The sequence below is a fragment of the Barbus barbus genome, assembly GCF_936440315.1.
Source record: "Barbus barbus genome assembly, chromosome: 5".
NCBI classification, from domain to species: Eukaryota; Metazoa; Chordata; class Actinopteri; order Cypriniformes; family Cyprinidae; genus Barbus; species Barbus barbus.
In genome coordinates, this window is record NC_136733.1 from 31,305,246 (window position 1) to 31,324,950 (window position 19,705).

General features: G+C 39.5%; 2 protein-coding genes across 2 annotated transcripts; both read right to left on the reverse strand.

Annotated features, from left to right (window-relative positions):
- Positions 1-300: 300 nt before the first annotated feature.
- On the reverse strand, positions 301-13,895 carry LOC306870591 (butyrophilin subfamily 3 member A1-like). The gene is made up of 11 exons (XM_079417961.1): positions 13,797-13,895; positions 13,354-13,420; positions 13,130-13,254; positions 12,848-12,928; positions 5,950-6,066; positions 5,726-5,857; positions 5,493-5,621; positions 5,018-5,069; positions 1,476-1,502; positions 1,334-1,360; positions 301-1,241 (listed from the first exon to the last, which is right to left on the reverse strand). Exons 2-11 carry the CDS (start codon positions 13,376-13,378, stop codon positions 682-684), a joined length of 1,275 nt encoding a protein of 424 aa, XP_079274087.1. The 5' UTR covers positions 13,379-13,420; positions 13,797-13,895; the 3' UTR covers positions 301-681.
- A 1,236-nt stretch (positions 13,896-15,131) lies between these two features.
- LOC306869895 (macrophage-capping protein-like) lies at positions 15,132-19,625 on the reverse strand. Its single transcript, XM_079416822.1, has 9 exons — positions 19,552-19,625; positions 17,908-18,104; positions 17,576-17,730; positions 16,633-16,794; positions 16,354-16,503; positions 16,046-16,132; positions 15,714-15,846; positions 15,544-15,635; positions 15,132-15,459 (listed from the first exon to the last, which is right to left on the reverse strand). Exons 2-9 carry the CDS (start codon positions 18,098-18,100, stop codon positions 15,394-15,396), a joined length of 1,038 nt encoding a protein of 345 aa, XP_079272948.1. The 5' UTR covers positions 18,101-18,104; positions 19,552-19,625; the 3' UTR covers positions 15,132-15,393.
- Positions 19,626-19,705: the final 80 nt, after the last annotated feature.

The following is a 19,705-nucleotide window of genomic DNA, read 5'->3' on the forward strand; positions in this document are numbered from 1 at the left end:
AGGACAGACACCGGGGGAAAGGACGTGAAACTTTTGCCAACATCTACTCAACTGAAAGGTAACTATATATCTGCTGATTATGAACCGATTCATGAGTGTTATAGATGAGAATCAAAGGTTTTAGCCCTTTAATCTGGTATATGAAATACAACACACTCCAAGCAGCAAAGCTTCCGAAACCTTCCTGGATACATAGTATCCTAAACTTAATAGGCTTCAAATTCCACACACTTTATTTCCACAGTAGACGGTGCTATATTAAGCAAACTTACATTATTGATTAATAATTATGTGGGCTAGAATCAAACGTTTTAATGGATTATGATTTTAAGAATATTGATTTATCAAATTGTTGTCAGTCATGTTCCACAAGGACTAATTGACCTGTAGATTGTAGGCACAGCATTTAAAATTCACAAAACTTTGTACACATTGATGCCAGAGCGGTCTGATATGCCACATTTCATCATTTTCCATTAAAGGGAACTCATGAAAATCCTCAGAATTTTGCAGCTGTACTGAAGTTGAAATTGACAACCAAAACAACTCCACAGTATCCACAGGATCTCATCCTTTAGATCTGACAATCATAATCATTTTGTCCACCTTTCCAATCTGCTCTTAGCCTGATGATTTGCAGCTTATCTGCCCTCATTAGTCCCCTATTAAAACATTTTCAAGTTAAAAGAATTGTACGCTTTCATGAGAAGATGCTTCTGGTGTGACTTCTGTGGAGGACAGTGTGATAAGTGTGCGTCCATCCAGTGGTGCGAAAAGCGGGTACAACTTTTCACGGAAATTTGCAGTGAATGTAAAGATATGTGAGCGTGTCTCTACTTTATAGAAAGACACCTGTCCTTCTTCGTAGTCCAGGTACACTCCCAGCTTTTTGGGCACAAGTGACAGAGGTAGCTCGGTCTCCGGCTTGGTGCATGCATAAAACTGCCGTGTGCTTCTCCATATTGTCCAGAAGCCCTCAGAGGGGTTCATGGGACACCGGCTGTGCCTTTTGGAGGATGCAGTGGTCACCCCAATACGCCAGTAGCCATTGTTGGCAATATCAATTTCCCAATAGTACCGACCGGCAGTGAGCCCTTCCCAGCCCAGGACACATGGCCAGCTGTCAAAGCGCTGGGTACTGAAGGACACTTCAGTTTCATTCAGAGCTTCCTGTACCTTCCTTTTGTCATCAGAGAGCTGCAACCATGGGTGGTTTGTCATGGGGTCCAGTGTGATGTTCACTAAACGGGTGCAAAGATAAAATTTAAAAGCTTTCTTAAGCCAAAAGGAATTTCATTGGCAGCTGAATCATAAACGGCTGAATAAGTGATACCTGAAGCACTGCAGATCCATCTCCATACTGTGGAAAACAGTGATAAACATGATTACAACAGTGATATGAAGAATGTAAATGCATTTTAGATGCTTGCCATATTAAATTGTGCACTGAACAAGATAAATGCATAAATCAGTACCCGAGTTTGGAATGTACTTTGGTGTATCTGTCAAAACAAATGGAATTGTAGAGTATGAATAAGTATGAACACGTCTAAATTGTTTAATCATTTAAACTATTATGGGATTAACTTCGTGCCAATTAAAATGAATGTAATTTTTCAAGAAACGTATGAAAATATACATTGAAATGGAAAAAAATGTCTTTGGAACTGAAAAAATAATTGCATGCAAAAAATTTTACTTCGTTTTTAATACACTGCATGTTTTATCAAAAATAGCCATTGTTACTAGTAGAAATCTAATTCCTGATATCAAGAATTAACATTTTAATTAGTAAAAATTGAATTGTTGATATCAAGAATTCATATCCTGAGAAGGAATAAAAGTCAAAACGGCTTGACATACCCCGTGTGGATGTGAGCGTCTCTTAGCGGCTTCCTATTTCATTTTAATGATATAAAATAATATATAAATATTTGTATTATTATTTTATCAGTATTGTTCTGCTGCTACACTACATTTTTGAGATGATTTCTTAGGAAACAAACAAACAAACTTTAATAATGGCTAAATATGTATCCAAATGCAAAACCTAATGCATGCAAATAATTATGACTGAAATCTGTTTCAGTTCAACTAGGGTATACACAGTCATGGATATATAGGGCTATACAGCCATCTAATGGTTACACAACGGTATTACAGATCATAAATGGTGCATAATTTTGATGTATTTATTACCAAGTTAAAATTACTAATACATATAAAATTAAATTGTGTATTTATTTGTTGAAATATTTTAAGTTTGAAATGTGTCATGGGAGTTCAAAGCAGCTGGTATTGTTAGACTATAATATATCTTTCTCAGTTTCCAGAGAGCGGAGCAACTTTTCCATAAACAAACTCTGATGCTGACCCAGAGGATGCAGTGGTAGTACTAGAGATCCATTGCCCTCATCAGACAAGAATCTTATTTTGTTCAGACACATCACCTTTGAATGACTGGGATCTTCATCTTCAGACACCTGATATTATGCAAATATTTTAATTTCTCTGGAGCTCTAGATTAAAGCAAACACAGTTCACACGTACACAAGAGGTTACACTTTATTCTTATTAATCTATGCTGATCTTGAATTAGCATACCAACAGCATATGATTGTTAAGGGGATAGTTCACCCAAAAATAAAACTTCTCTCATCTTTTACTCACCCTCATGCTGTCCCAAATGCATATTACTTTCTTTCTACTGGACAGGTAAACACAAATTAAGATTTTTAGTCAAATAATCCATCTCTGTGAGTCCTAAAGATGCTTTAAAAACCACACACAGTGACCGTGATAGTAATCCATCTGACCTTAGTGGTTAAATCAATATTTTTTGAAGTAAAACAACAGATAAGAAAAACACTAATAATTTAAACCTTTGACTATTAACAATCGCTTCCGTTCAACTGCCATACGTGCATGGGTTACAATCCTCTTGTGTGATTTTGATTCTCAGAGATGGATTATTTTCTTAAAAATCTTTGTGTTTATGTCATGAAAGAAAGTCATAAACATCTGGAATGGCATAAATGTGAGTAAATGATTAGCGAATTTTCATTTTTTTGGATGGACTATTGATATTGCACTCCATTACATAACATACTTATTCAGTGTTTTGTAACTTATACTGTAACAGGAACTGTTGAAAGGATCATTGCAGTGTTTAAAACATATAATGAATTTTAAACATATTCTGTATATTATGTTCTTGTGCATTTTGTGTAGTAATGTAAATGATGAGAATACAGTGCATTACATGTATACTATGCAGTTAGTGTTTCGTGGATTCTGGTCTTTCCTGTCACAACATAATTGCATCCAAGACTTTCACTTTGATACTTGTGTATATGCTATAGTGACAATAAAGAATGTAAATTTATTTTAATTATTTCATATTTCATTTACATTCATTCAACGGGTTTATAAAAGTAACACTTGAAAGAGTCGATGATTGTTAATGTATTTCCAATTTTAAATGTTAGATGATAATGTTAACTTAATAAAATAACTAAAAATTATCAGCATTTATAAAAACAATTGGCAGCAAGAACATTCTTTTGTGTGGAATATGTAATGAAATGAGCTTGATTGTCTGGCTGGAGTGAGACTTTCTTGACGTCTGAATATATCACACATATATATGATAGTATCTTTCAAATCTTTCACAACATCAGAAAGATCAGGCCCTTTCTGACAGAGCATGCTGCACAACTTCTTGTCCAGGCCCTTGTCGTTTCTAGACTGGACTACTGCAATGCTCTTCTGGCTGGTCTGCCATCAAACACAATCAAACCTCTACAAATGATTCAGAATGCAGCGGCACGACTGATTTTACACCTCTCTTCATCTCCTTGCACTGGCTACCAGTGGCAGCTTGCATCAAGTTCAAGACACTGATGCTTGCATACAGAACGACCACAGGCTCAGCACCCTCCTACTTCCACTCACTTTTACGAACCTACATCCCCTCCAGAAGTCTGAGATCTGCTAGTGAGCGATGCCTTGTGGTACCATCACAGAGAGGCTCAAAATCACTCTCCAGAACATTCTCGTTCACCATTCCTGGCTGGTGGAATAATCTTCCCACCCCTATCCGAAATGCTGGATCCCTGTCAGTCTTCAAGCAACAACTGAAAACTCATCTCTTTCGGCAGTACTTGACTTCATCCTAAACTTAAAAAAAAAAAAAAACTTAATCTTTCCCTCTATCCTTTTCTCCTTCCCTTACTAGCTTGTACTTATTTGAACAATGACTGAGACTTGGTGTTACGAGCACTTCCTCTGTCTGATTGCCTCTTCAAGATGAATCGCTTCTTGTATTCCCCAATTGTAAGTCGCTTTGGATAAAAGCGTCTGCCAAATGACTAAATGTAAATGTAACAGCTCAACCTCATTAGACCCTACAATGCAAAAGAATCATGAGCAATAAACAAATATCCTACGAGAACATTGGACATTATACAATATTTCCAGTATTATATACAGTACTTTAACAATTAAACCTAAATATGACCTACTTTTTCTCTCGCGCTCCTAAAAGCTTTTGTTGACAGAGTAGTAGCAACAGATTGAATTCAAAAACAAAACTCCTAACGTTATATCACTAAAATGAAATGGGGTCAAGAAGCTGTCAATCAACCGCCCCCACAAGAGATTTGTGCCAGAATGGCGAACGAAAATTTCAGAATCGTACACGAAAACTTTAGAAGCGTAAATGAAAACTCTGGAAGCGTATTTGTAAGTACAGATCAACGAATGAAAGAGGAGAAAACAGTCGCAAAACATGCAGTGTATTAAAAACGAAGTCAAAAATTTTGCATGCAATTATTTATTTTTTCAGTTTCAAAGACATTTTATTCAGTTTATGTTTTCATACGTTTCTTGAAAAATTACATTCATTTTAATTGGCACAAAGTTAATCCCATAAACCATCACTTTTTCCTAAAAGGAATTTAATATAATTTTCCAAATCACGTTTTAGTCTATTGAAGCATGCAAGTGAAAGTTGTACCTGTTTTCCAGGTACGTTGTTTGCTGAGGAGCCATAGCTGCGGAACAACACCCTAAAAAACATTATGAATGTAATACATACACATACATATACTGCTTATATTACTAAATTACATTATTATATATTGCCGAACATATATGAAATAATGTTCTATCCCTAATTTGTAACTGTCAACAAGAAATGGTTTAGCTGAATGTTTAAAAATAAAATAAAAATAAATAGATATATAATATATAAACATCTACATTTGTAATTATGCTGAAACCTAATCTCTGTTTATGTTTAATGTCTTCAAAAACACGTTACCAACTTGGGGATGATCGTACCTGTCTATAAGCTGTGCCAAACTTTTTTTGGCAGCGATACAAGTATCTCTTGATAATGATTGTTTGTCGATTCAGTTTATGGGTGTAAACTATGGACTCTAGCTAGATGTTTTTTTTATGTTTATTGATCTCTTATCTAAAACTTGTACCTGGCTGTCCTGTTTCAGTAGAGACCAAGTTATGAATTCCAAAAAAGGCAACAGAGTCAAGATTTTCCTCTTCTTCAGTTCCAGCTGCTTCAAAAAAAGGGTTAATTCTTGTCTCATCACACCACAGCGCTGTACACAGGTAAAAAAATTACATGTACACACACATATTATACTGTATATGGATTTTGCACATTATTACATATGTCACATGGGGTCAAACCCACTGTCCTCACCTCCGACACAGTCTGTAGCTCTTTAGCCCATTCTATGATCTTCAGCTCCATATGCTTGGCAGAATCCACCTTGTTGTCTTTCTGCTCCCAGGATGCATCTCTTTCTTGTCGCCATGTGCCCTCACTAAACAACTATAGGAGGGAGAATATAAACAGATAAAATATTTTCATTATTGAAAACAATGCATGGTTTGTGCATAAGTATCTTATATCTATAAACTCACATCGTCAACTTTCTTGAGCTCCTGTGCCCACTCAAGAATGAGTTTGCGGCATTGCTCCAGACTACGTGGCTCTGCATGCACACTGATATTTGGCCCTTCGTCTGCACTGGAACCAGGCTAAAACACACACACACATACACATGCACACACACCGTCAATTATTACTGAGATATTTTAGACATTATGTGTAAACAATCAGACACCCATCTCTGTCTGCATGCATCAACATCCCACAGTCCTTATTCCCACTCTCAAAGGGTGTTGGATTGTGTGCATTTAATTTAATAACACCTCACCCTTGCGTATTTAATTTCAACAACAGGATAATGCAGCTGTCATAACGGGTTGATTCTGTCTTATCTGTAGCTGTATGATTTGTGAATATGAGGCTTCTATTGAAGTGATTAACCATTACTGTGTTCAACCCGGAAGAACGTGATCGGGAATCCAAAACCTTGAAACCATTAAGACTTTCATCTGAGACTGCATTCCGGACACTCGTCACAACCAAGGCCATGCAAGTATCATACATTTAACTAAACGAAACAAAGGTTTAGTATAAGTTATAGAACCCGTTATAAACGGCGCTGATGGTTTTACTCAGGTGGTTAAATGACTCTTTCCATAACTGCATTCTCTGGTTTTCCTGATGGTTTCGTCCATCAACTCTCATTTGCCCTTTCCCCATGTATGAGTGATTGTAGGTTTGTTTGTTTGTTTGTTAGACTAGTCTATGTTAGTGCTTAGTTAATAAAACTCTTGTGCACAAATTACCTGAATTTCTGATTCTGCCTTGCAAATTAATGTCCCTTTACGATTTGTGATACTTCATGCTCTAATGTATTAATACTTAGGAAAGTATTTTCTGTGGCCAAGAAAATGTCCTTTCTTAGAGGTGATATGAACTTACACTGAATGTTCGCTAGACGAACAGATTAGTTGTTGGCTATTTATTTCTGCTACAGTTATTACTGTCAGCCTATATAAATAATTGTAATTAATCATAATTAATTGTAATTATTTATAAACAATTCCCTTTTGAGCATATAAATTGCTACAGCTCACACACTCTGATCGGCAGTGGCGGCTCCAGGATTTTTTTTGTTGGGGGTGCTAAGGGGGGGCTTAGAGGGGGTGCTAAAAAAAACTAATTAAATTGAGAGAAAGTAATGAACGCCTAAACTTTAGCTATCAGTTTTTTATATACAGCAGCTTCTAAAAAGGCATATTTTACTTTTTTCCTGTGGTATAAAACTTCTCATTTGCCACTGTTATTAGTAATATACTAATGCCAACTGCCAAATATGACACTTACAAAGTAATATAATTTATGAACGAATATAGAAAAGAACTTCAATAAGAACTACAATTTTTTTCATTTCAATAGAAAATACTTTTTTCTTTTCTTTTTTTTTTAAATTCATTTAACTATTTCCACAAGGGCACAAATTGCAGGTGATAACCTCCCTGTGCTGATTTGCATGATATCATGTGTCGATGATAGCCAGAGATAAGCATCAAAAATTTACAATATTAAGAGGATTTAGCATTTCCAATTAATGTAGGCCTGTTACATTCTAGTACTTTTATTAATAAATTACATTAAATTATTGCCCTGAAATAATTTTATAGCGCATCACTGCATGATGCGCTGTGAGGATAATAAAATAGGCTATAGCTTACTCCTCATTGAAACTTTGTTTTTTTAAAACAGGTCTGTTAATTTATACGATGAATTATAGGCCTATAATTATTATTATTAACATTATTATTATTAACACTGCAGTCATCAATGAAAATTCAGAGCAGCTTTATTTAATGATTTTCAAAAACAACCTGTATGTCAGATAATCAGAATCAGAATGAGCTTTATTGGTATGTATAAGTATGTTTACACATACAAGGAATTTGTTGTAGTGACAGAAGCTCTACAGTGCAACAGAGAGACAGCAACAGGACAGGACACAGATAATAAAAGAATAATATACAAATATCCAAATAGGCAATGTACAAAGCAGCAAAAACACAATATATAATATATCCCTGGTAAAACTGATCGTATTTGAAAAACAAAAAACAGGAAAAACAAACTAAAACAGTACAAACACTGGAGAGCAACGCACAATAGCTGCCATCAGCAGTGCCATCTTGGTTCAATCACCACAGAGAGTCACCACAGTCACCGCAGTCTCCACCAACGACACGCACCAGATCCCAATCCCCTGATTTCTGATCACCACCACCTGTCAGCACTAATCAGCAGCACTATATCCCTGCACTCCTCCCGTTCACTCACTGTCTGGTCTCAAACATTCTATGTTGACTAACCTGACCCACTTTCCTTTTGTCTACCTACCAGTTACTCCTGTGTTCCTATCCCCGTTACCGCTCCGCTGTTCCCTCTGAATCCCCTGGATAAAGAAACAAGGACATTAACATTCAGATAAGCCCCAAGAGACTTTCCCATTCCCCGCCTGCTTACCCGGACTTACTTCTCATCTCATTCCCCTCTGCTGCTTTTCAATAAATCTGTTGTTTGTATTACACTTACCTCTGTGTCCCGTGTCTATCTGCTGACAGAAGACCAGACCAAAACCGATGACCGGAGATGGAGTTCCCAAACCCCACCGCTGCGGATCCCCTCGAAGAGCTGGTCAGCGCTTTTCGAACAGCTCTCTCTCCGGTCACACACCTTCAGTCTGCCTCTGCCAGTCCCATGGCCATCCCTGCAAACTATTCAGGTGAGGTGGTTGAATGTAGCGTTTTTTTTACTCCAAGTTTCACTCTACATAGAGATGCAATCCCATAAATTTTCCAGAGAACGGGCTAAAGTTGCCTTCCTGATCTCCCTGCTAACCGGACGAGCATTGCTTTGGGCACGAGCCAATAGATCTCACAGACCACTATAATTAACTCTTTCGATGCTTTCTCTTCCCACTTCAAGGAGGTCTTCGGCCTATCTACCGGCTCGCTCTTCATTTCCGACCAACTCATCCGTCTCCACCATGGAGATTCTTCGGCCAGTGACTATACTCTGCAGTTCCGGACTCTGGCGGCCTCGTGTGGATGGAACGAGGCAGCGCTACTCACTGCTTACCGTCAGGGCTTGGATCCACAAATCAGAGCCCAGATGGCGATCTATGATGACACTGTCGGTCTGGAGAGCTTTATGCAGAAGGCTGTTAAGATCTCCCACCGTCTCACGGCTTGTCAGCCGGACATAACCGCTTATTCTCCGTACTCACCAGCTGCCTGGCCTCCGGTACCAGAACCTATGCAAATGGATACTAATTGCCTCTCACGCACCGAGTAAGCAAGACGTCTCGCCACGGGGCTGTGCCTCTACTGCGGAGTTCCGGGGCACTTCATTCGGGTGTGCCCCTCTCTCCTCCTCGCCCTGCGGTGATTACCCTCCAATTGGAGCCAGCTATCTCTACCCTACCACTGCTAACGGTACAACTGCTCACCCCACGTCATTTCATTTCAGTACCCGCCCTCGTGGACTCAGGATCCTCAGGCAATTTCATCTCACAAGCCCTCCTAAAACAGCTTGATTTACCCCGCCAGAGACAGGCTGAGCTGAAGATCTAGACCATACAGGGAAAACCGCTTGGGCGTGGGCATATCAAGTTACGGTCTCTGCCGATCACTCTGCAAGTAGGCTGTCTTCATCAGGAGAGGATTTCCTTTCTGGTACTGGAGGGACCCACCGTCGATATCATCCTGCGTCGATATCATCATCTCAACATTCCCTCGAAGTCAGATGGGATACCAGCGAGATCCTCCGATAGAGTAAAACCTGCATCCAAAACTGTCTCTCCAACGTCCCTGTACCCCTGGTTAGTAATCTGAAGCTCCAAGTTCATTCCACCCTAGTGGAAAGCCCCGAACCTCGTGAGGTTCCGATGATCCCATCTGACTACCTGGCGTTCCAGGATGTGTTCAGCAAACAGGCAGCCACGAAGTTACCACCGCATTGGCCATGGGATTGGCCATCGACCTGCTGCCTGGAGCTATACTCCCCAAGGGTCGAGTATACCCCCTGTCCATCCCGGAGTGCAAGGCGATGGAGGATTACATCAAGGAGGCTCTCCAACAACAGTTAATTCGCCCTTCCACCTCTCCGGCGCCTCAACCATCTTCTTCATGGGCAAGAAGGACGGAGGCTTGCAGCCGTGCATCGACTACCAGACCCTCAATGATCACACTGTCAAGCTCCCTTATCCTCTTCCCCTGGTGAGTATACTGACGAGTATACTTACCCTTATCCTCTTCCCCTGGTATACTGACGAGTGGAAGACGGCGTTCATTAACCCCCTCAGGCCACTATGAATATCGGGTCATGCCATATGGCCTTTCCAACTCTCCGTCCGTCTTCCAGGGGTTTATGAACGAGGTGTTCCGGGAGTTCCTCCACCGGTTTGTCTTCGTGTACATAGACAATATCCTGATCTACTCCCGGAATCTGGCCGAACCTACGCCAACTCAAGAAACACCACCTCTACCTGAAGCTCGAGAAGTGTGAGATCCACCGCTACATCCTCAGTTTGGATGGGATCCAGATGGACCAGAGGAAGATCCAAGCCATCCAGGACTGGCCCCAGCCTCAATCAGTAAAGGAACTTCAACGATTCCTCGGCTTCGCAAATTTCTACCGGAGGTTCATTCTGAACTTCAGTCTCCTCTCAGCCCCCCTCACTTCCATGCCCCGTCAGAAACCCAAGTCTCTGAAGCTCGAGCCGCCTACAAGAAGCTCCAGGAGGCCTTCTGCACTGCTCCCATCCTCTCACATCCCGAACCCCAACCCCCATTCATAGTGGAAGTGGATGCCTCCACCACCGGCGTGGGAGCAGTGCTGTCTCAATACCACGGAGAACCTCCCCGACCCCACCCTTGTGCTTACTTCTCCAGGAAGCATTCCCCAGCGGAGCGGAACTACGATATTGGAAATCGGGAGCTGTTCACCATTAAACTGGCGCTGGAGGAATGGAGACACTGGCTGGAGGGAGCTCAACACCCCTTTACGGTCATCACTGACCACAAAAACCTGGAGTATCTCAGAAGTGCTTAGAGGTTAAACCCCCGGCAGGCTCGCTGTGCCCTCTTCTTTACCCGGTTCCAGTTTTCCATCACGTATCGACCCGGAGATAAGAAGATTCCCTCTCACGTATCCATGCCCCCGATGAACCCTCCACACCTGAATCCATACTCCCTCCAGCCGTTCTTGTGAGCTCCATCCGGTGGGCCCTGAATGAACAGATCCGCATCGCCTCCATCACCGAACCCGCTCCGCTGGGAGGCCCAACCTACGTGCCCACCTCCTTGAGGACTTCCCTTCTGGGCTTCCTGCATGCTTCCCCGGGCTCTGAACACCCAGGCAGCCAGCGTACTCTCTCGCTCCTCCAAGCTCTGTACTGGTGGCCCAGTATGGCCCGGGATGTTTCCCAGTACATTCGTGGATGCTCAGTCTGCACCATCTCCAAGACTCCACATCACTTACCCGCCGGAAAATTAGTCCCATTACCCATTCCACGTCGCCCCTGGTCCCACGTCGGAGTCGATTTCGTCACAGATCTCCCCAAGTCAGAAGGTCACCTTCCGTCTCCATCTCCCTGCACGGTATTGTATCCATCCAGCATTCCATTCCGCAACCAGAGGTCGTGGCCGACCCCGTCGCCATAATAGGAAAAAAAACAGGAAAATCATTTGGAAATCCTTGGGAGGGCTGTGCCGGGGGTAAGCAAGTTTCTGATGGGGTTATAACCTGGACACCGCCACACAAATGTGGCTTTTTGTTAATGACTGTCGCAGGATTTTACACAGAGTAACAGCTCACTACCAGTTACAAAATACACTGTAACAGTCAGTGACAGGCAATTCTGGTTGCATTTTTCATCAATTAATATCTTAAATTATCCTTTGACTATGTTCTGGCCAGCCATCTAGTGGTGAAATTTTTTTTTTGGCCCGATGCCAAACTTACTTGCCGACTTATGCACTACAGCATACTCCCACTATATGGTATGTCATGCACTGCACTTTAACTCCAACACAGTTCAATACTGGACTATACGTTCTCACTGCACTTAATACAATAATCTATCTGCTACCACTGGACACCATCCAATGCATATCCATGACATTTTGCGTATCCAGTTTATGTAAATCTGCTGCACCTTCGCATATTATCGTGTATATATGTGTACATAATGTAGAATGTGTACATACTGTGTATATTGTATAATGCAAACTGTAAGTATGTCTACGGGAAGTCGCGGCCTAATGGTTAGAGAGTCGGACTCGTAATCCAAAGGTTGCAGGTTTGAGTCTCGGGCCAGCAGGGATTATAGGTGGGGGGGAGTGAATGTACAGCGCTCTCTCCACCCTCAATACCACGACTGAGGTGTCCTTGAGCAAGGCACCGAACCCCCAACTGCTCCCCGGGCGCCGTAGCATAAATGGCTGCCCACTGCTCCGGGTGTGTGTTCACGGTGTGTGTGTGTTCACTGCTGTGTGTGTGCAATTTGGATGGGTTAAATGCAGAGCACGAATTTCGAGTATGGGTCACCATACTTGGCTGTATGTCATGTCACTTTCTTTAATAGTGTACTGAGTATATTTATGTGTATATTGCACATTATTATCTTTATAAGTCTATATGTATGTAATAGAATGTATGTAAAACTGACATCTGAAAGATGTTTGTACACAGCAGATGCTTTCCAGATCAAGAGATCTTTAACAGACATCTTGCAGACGTATGTGTGCTATCCGGTAACTCGTGTACAGTTGGTCTGAATATCACCAAGCCTGTGATTATATCCAATCTCATGCCTATACGGGCAGTGATATTTAAAAAGTCTATACATTTTAGGCTATAAAAAACATTACATATTACCCTGCATACATGTTCCACCTGCTGTTTCCACTGAGTGATAAACTTAATGCATTCCTGCAGGCTGCGGAGATCCTTCAAGTCCTGTATAACAACAGAAAGGTGACATTAATTAGGAATAACATCGAACTTCAAAACAGTACAGAAAAGGAAGTATCTATCTATCTATCTATCTATCTATCTATCTATCTATCTATCTATCTATCTATCTATCTATCTATCTATCTATCTATCTATCTATCTATCTATCTATCTATCTATCTATCTATCTATCTTTTGGTTTACCTTTTGTCGAGGACTCTGACTGCTCTTGGTAGGAACTGAGCTGTGAGCTTGAAGACCTTCATCAGGAAGATTCCAGCGTACAGCTCCGATAGAGTTACTCAAACCAGCTTCAGGCGCCTCATATTCTGTGACAAAAACAAACATCTATAAAATCTAGGCTAGTTTTTAAACATTCAAACACACTTTAAATTGTTATGACTAAAATCATAGTCTTTAAAACTTACTTTTGCTCTTCAGGATACTCTTCATGTTGGCTGGAAAACTCTTTCGGTTTTGTTTTAAGTGCCTCAGCTTTATACAGAACACAAAATGTCATCTTATCAAATGTTTGAAACATTCCACGTACTTAATAATTCCATATTTAATATATGTAATTTGTCATATAATTTAATAGTATTACTATATTATCAATACATTTAACTCAATTATATATAAACTGTGATTATAATTTAAATAACATTTCTAAAATACTAATTACTACTACAAATGACTAGGAAAATGAAGAAAGTAAAAGTCAACACGAATAAATCCCAAATTTAGGTGAAAGCACAAGTACATTTTTACTTACTGATTGAAAAGCCAGTTGAATGGGAAAATTTAAATAAAATAAAAAATTCAAATATTATGTTCAAATCAAATAGAATATAGGGAAGTTTACATCCCTCACCTTTTCTATTGCGGGAGCAGTCCAGCTCAGAGATTTGTGTTGCACGCCGGCAGAAGCAGAGCACAAGGACCCAGATACTCTCCTGCAGTATCATGTCATCTGTTTGGACTACACAATGAACTTTGTCTCCTCAATCCACCCTAGTCACTGACACATGATATCTCACCTATCATTTTGTGTAAACTTATGTTAACTATGGTGAGAACAGTGATAAGGGCATTGGCATTATGAGCTTATGTAATCAATTTATGTGGGCTGAAAAGCTATTGTAAGGTCTTTCATTTCAAAGTCAAAATAACTTATGAAACAGACAACACACAAACATGACTGTGTTTGGTTTAAATTTGAGCAAACTGACTTAAGAAATAAAGGCAGCAAAAGATTTGATTACGCTTTCCCCAAGTTTCTGATCTACTTCAAAACTAAAAAGTAAATTAATAAAACTAAAATCAGTATCTCTGTCAATATTATTTAAACCTACGGTGACATTCAAACTAAGCCAAGACCAGAAATGAATCATGTGAAACTGTTCACATCCTGTCGGCAATTGCAGTTTCATTTGAAATAATGACATAAACTGATAAAAATACATGCTGAATATGCATTTATAATCAACAACACTAAAACAACATTAAACAACTGCCACAGCAACAGACATATATGTATTGCTCACCTTTCTCACCACACCTGGATGACTGTCATTTCAAGATAACTGCAAATATTGTTCGCATAAAATTAAATCACCCCCACCGTGCAATAAGTTATTAATTGACTCGAAGAATATGTCTTTTAAATTTTAATTTATGATTTAAGCAGTAAAATGTTACTCACATCAGCATATTGCCCAAAACATTTCAAACATGTCTTTAAGATGAAACTTCTTCGCGAGAACAGTTTAGAAAGTGATGAGAGTTTAATATGCTCATTGACTCTTAAGGAGTCCATAATCCTCCTAACCTTTTTGTAGACCTATTTTTAAACGTGATTGAAAAAAATACAACGGAAGAATGTCTGATTAAGAATGTCATTGGGCTTTATTTTGCTTAAGCTTTTATTAGTTAAGTCCTTGGTTGGTGGAGGTTTCAGTTTTAGGTTAATATATGGGTTATCCTTTATCTTGGTGCTTATCTCTAAGATAAAAGACGGTCAGATTGAAGGCCATGTATGTATCACTCATAGTGGTTGCATAAGCATTGGGACTGTATGTGGTGTCTTTTTGACCATAATTGATATCGGTCCAATATGAGGCTCAATATACAATATAGCAAAAAAAGGTTTAGAGACATCATGTCATTGCATAAGTATTTGAACCTCAAATTAACAGACCACTGGATTGTATACAGGTATTTTATATTAATGCAAAGCATTATGCATGTGACAGAATCAGCAATTCACAAATTGATTTATATTTCTTAAATATGTGTTTCCTGAATAAAAAATGTCAACCATCCCAGTTTTCATAATACCTGGGATCAAACAAGCATGTTTTGGCTAATAGCAAAGAGTTGCAACAGATAAGCTCAGCTAGTATGCTGTGAGATTATACAAAATGAGCATCATTTTCTACATACAGTACATCCTATATGTTGGTGTGTGTTTAACTCCAGCTCTTGAAGAACTGTTTGAAGAGGACAGATTCCCGTCCCTGAGGGAGAATTTCCACCTAAGGTCACAAAGAAATTTGTTAAAAGAGCAGACAGTTCAGCACAGAAATAAAAATGAAACTGTGAGCTGCCTGTTATTGTACCTGTGTTCTCAACTTGGGATAGTTCATTTCTGTAATAAACTCATCTGCCACCTTCATGGCAACTGTCTTCTCCTCTGCATTGGCTCCATTACCTATGTATCAAAGAAGAAAGACAATAAACTAAGTTTGATTTACTAAACACACAAACTTGAACAAATATACACAATCACCTTTCCAAATGTAAATCTTCCCATTAGATCCATTGTCCAGGATGAAGCAGTCATCTTTCTCCAGCAGCTCTTGACTGAAAGGGCCTTTGTCACACAGTTTTGTCAAGGTCATTTGGCCCGTTGCATTAGACACCTGAGAGAGAGAGAATTATTTAGAGATTGAAGTGAATTATTATTTCCCCTAAAATATTATCTTAGCCTTCAAACAGCAACTGGCTTTGTTTGATTTCATTTATGGATAGACAAACAGTTTGATTAACAACAACAACAAAAAGGTTAGATAAGGTATTTTTGATAAGTGCAAAATACACTGTAAAGGAGAGAGAGCTGACCTTGTAAAAGGAAGCAGAATTAGTGATGTCTGCGTCAGCGTCTTCCTCTGTTGAGCTGTCCTTCAGAGCTGGGATTGGACCAAGTGCCTTTTAAGCAAAAAAAGAGATGGTGTTATCAGTTCTAATCTATATTTGGATAAACTTATTGATACAATTACTGTGGTGTCCACCACCAGTAGAGATAAATTTTTCAAATTTAATACACATTTTATATATATATACTGTATATATTATCCCAAAATTTAAAATGAAAAACTGATTTTAAATTAAAATGGATTTCTTATTATGTGGTCTTTGGTGTTTGTCACCTGAACCATCTCCAGTGGTTCCTCTCCCTCTGTCACATCGATGATGTGAGATTTCCCATTCCTTTCAGTGTCTCTGATCAGCATTGCTATCTCACGCACCTTCTGACGCTCAAACATATTGGCTTTGGAACCCCTCCATGCGACTATAGTCTGAACATAAACACATGTGCATTTGCATGATAACACCAACTAAATGACTGGCCATGTTTATCTAACTAAAATACCATAAATGCACAATGACGGACAACATTACAAAAATAACCTTTTTGACATACACACCTCTCCAAGGTCCAGTATAAAACAGTCGCCCTTGTTGAAGCTCCCCCAGCTAAGCTCCACCTCTCTTGCGCGGATGTTTTTCTTACCTTTGACTTGGTAGAGATGTGTAACAGGGCCAATCCTGGAGCTGGCACTCTTAAACCCAGAATCCACCCCACCCTCCTGAGACAGATCGAGAAATTCAGTAATTTCGTAGAGAAACTTTCTTTGCACATTCTCTACCGATCAAAAGTCGGGGGTTGGTAAAGGTTTTCTAATGTTTTTGAAAGTCTCTTATGCTCACCAAGTCTACATTTAACTGGTCAAAAACGAAATAAAAACAACAATGTTGTGAAATATTATTAAATTATCGGTATATATTTTAAAACTAAATGTATTCCTTTAGAAGCAAAGCTGAATTTTCAGTATAATTTCCTCCAGTCCTCGGTGTCACATGATCCTTCAGAAATCATTCTAGTATTCTGATTTAGTATGCAGTTCTTCAATGAATAGAAAGTTCAAAAGAACAGTATTTATTGAAATATAAACGTTGATCAATTTAATGCTACATCTGGACAGCTGAATCCCTCACAAGTTTCAAGAAACAACTAAAAACTCATCTCTTCCTTGAACATCCAACTGCCTCCTCCTAAAAACAAAAAACAAATTCTATTTCTTTCACTTTATCTATGCTCTTATTTTCCTAAATATCTTCCTGTCCTAGCTTTTATTGTTTTGAATGATGACTGAAAACTTGTATAACAGGCACTTCTCATGTTTATTGCCATTTTATGATGAATCGCGTGTTCTTTTCCTCAACTGTGAGTCGCTTTGGATAAGTGTCTGCCAAATGAATAACTGTAAATGTAAATGTAATGCACACTTGTTGAATACAATATTCAATTACTTAAAAAAAATCTTACTGATTTGTTGTTTTTGTCCTACTGCTCTCCCTTACTCTCACCTTGTAGCTCACTCCTTTAGGGAAGAGTCCCATGAACTCATGTGACTCGTATCCTTGCACCTGTCTGTGTTGTACTGGCTCTCCTCCCAAGAAGCTGTCCAGTTGAGTGGCAAGCATGGCACAAGCACCCTGCTCATCCCGGGACGACTTTTCACCTTGATCAGGGAAGGAAAGCCAACAGTAAGAGAAAATGCAAAATCTACATGAACCTTAGAATTGATAGATTTTACTTAATTTACCAAAAATATTTTAACAATGCTGTATACAAGCAGCATCAGATGCACTTTAATTTGTTCTACATTTATATACATGTATAAACAGATGCTACACACCCATCCACATGTGCAGGTCACTTCCATCCTGTCCACGGTTGCTGAGCACAATATATGCATCCCCATTGTAGAAGATTCCCCTCTGTGATGGTTCAAGGAGCACGGCCCTCATCTTCTCAACCCTCCAGACATACAGCCCTGGCTCTCGAACTTCATGGGTAAACTGGCTCTGTGCCGCCCGCAGATTAAGCATCCTGCTGAGGGTGGAGAGCAAGATTAAAGAGCGTGTGTTCACGTAAAGGTCGGGGGCTGCGTTATGAGAAAGGCAATAAGTGAAGAGAGGAGGAGGTGAGGTAAGAAAAAGGGGAATGAAGCGAGGAGAAAGCAAGAGCGGATGAGAGAGAGAGAGGGAAAGAAGAGAGCCTATGTATAAGGAAGAATAGAAACAGGGAAAGCAAGGAGACAAGGAAGGAAATATCAAGCATTATAGTGAAATAATTTGGATATTGTAGAAGCAATGCAATCCAAATTAATAATCATGGCATGTTTAAATATAGCACGAATGGAAGGAGAGCAACAGAAAGCAAGAAGAATGGTTTAGGGAAGGAGAAAAATGGGTATACAGCAAACAGAAAGTTGAAATATGGGAAGTGATGGGAGAGACAGCAGCGAACAGTGAGATCAAGCAAGTTTGATGGAGTTAGCCTGATCTAGACAGTAGGGGCGGGAACCCTGAAGGTCAGGCGTCAGATATGGAAGCAGAGCACGGGATTGCATGCTCCATTAGAGATGCACAATGGGAAGGCCGGTGGGAGGTGAGAGCAGAGAGATCATATATAATAGAGCTGTAAAATGAGATGCAATTGTGCCATACAAATAATTCATAAGGCCAACTGTTGCGCAGCCATACAAGACACAAGGCTTACATACACCCAGCCACGCTCACCAAAGAGAGATAGACAGATCAACAGAGCAAGTTCTCCCCTAGTACACTGCGTTTACAGTGATTGCTTAATCGCATTAAGCCGTCAGATGTGAGGTCACAAACAGAAATAAACCACGTTGACGCATCATCCTTTGACTGGTTTCACATGATTGATGTTAAAATATCTGAATGTTTACACAGTCTCCACATCAAACATCTTGAGAACGAGATCACGTTTCCTCTTGAATGACTACAGTATGACTGTACATTTGTGTCATGTTGGAGCAGATGGTAAAGCGGTTGAATGCTCACTTTGATGCCTGCTGACACGTCCTTTTTTCACTTCCCTATAACTTTCACATAAAGTATGAATAGAAAAACAGAATTTGACGAAAATCGCAACCAAAATAACTCTTTTTTTAACGTCACTAGTACCATTTTTCAGTCCTTAGCAGGGTTGTGCACCACTTAGAACTGAACTGAAAATCCTTTTCAAATTCAGTTACTAAATTTAAAGCAAACAGAACACAGAATTGCAATTCAAATAGAAATTTAAGCAATTAATAAATATTCTGATTAAAAGAGGTTTAACATGGTCACATAGGTACTGAAGACAACTATTAAAAATAATTAAAGTATTAAAAAGAGTGTAATCTTTTTTCTTTGTAAAAGTAATAAAACAAATATTGAATATTCTTTATAATATATTCATATATATATATATAGAGAGAGAGAGAGAGAGCCACAGCATAAATATGCATTATCTGTCAATTCCCTACCTTGATGCAATAGTCTTTGTTGATGATAGTCCAGCTCCAGACAGTTCTTAAATGTAACTGCTGCCTGAACAATCGACTCTGCTGCATATACAGTTGACTGACTTGCTTCCTGCCATTTCCCCCTCAGTAACGTACAAAGGCCAGGCACAGATAT

Coding starts and splice junctions, on each gene's coding strand:
- LOC306870591 (XM_079417961.1), bottom strand. CDS start 13,378: ATGAAGAGTATCCTGAAGAGCAAAA. Junction 13,255..13,353: donor GAGTATCCTGAAGAGCAAAA/GTAAGTTTTAAA, acceptor TTTTTGTCACAG/AATATGAGGCGCCTGAAGCT. Junction 12,929..13,129: donor GTCAGAGTCCTCGACAAAAG/GTAAACCAAAAG, acceptor GTTGTTATACAG/GACTTGAAGGATCTCCGCAG.
- LOC306869895 (XM_079416822.1), bottom strand. CDS start 18,100: ATGCTTAATCTGCGGGCGGCACAGAGCCAGTTTACCCATGAAGTTCGA. Junction 15,847..16,045: donor ATTCTGCTTCCTTTTACAAG/GTCAGCTCTCTC, acceptor TCTCTCTCTCAG/GTGTCTAATGCAACGGGCCA. Junction 15,460..15,543: donor ATCCCAAGTTGAGAACACAG/GTACAATAACAG, acceptor TTGTGACCTTAG/GTGGAAATTCTCCCTCAGGG.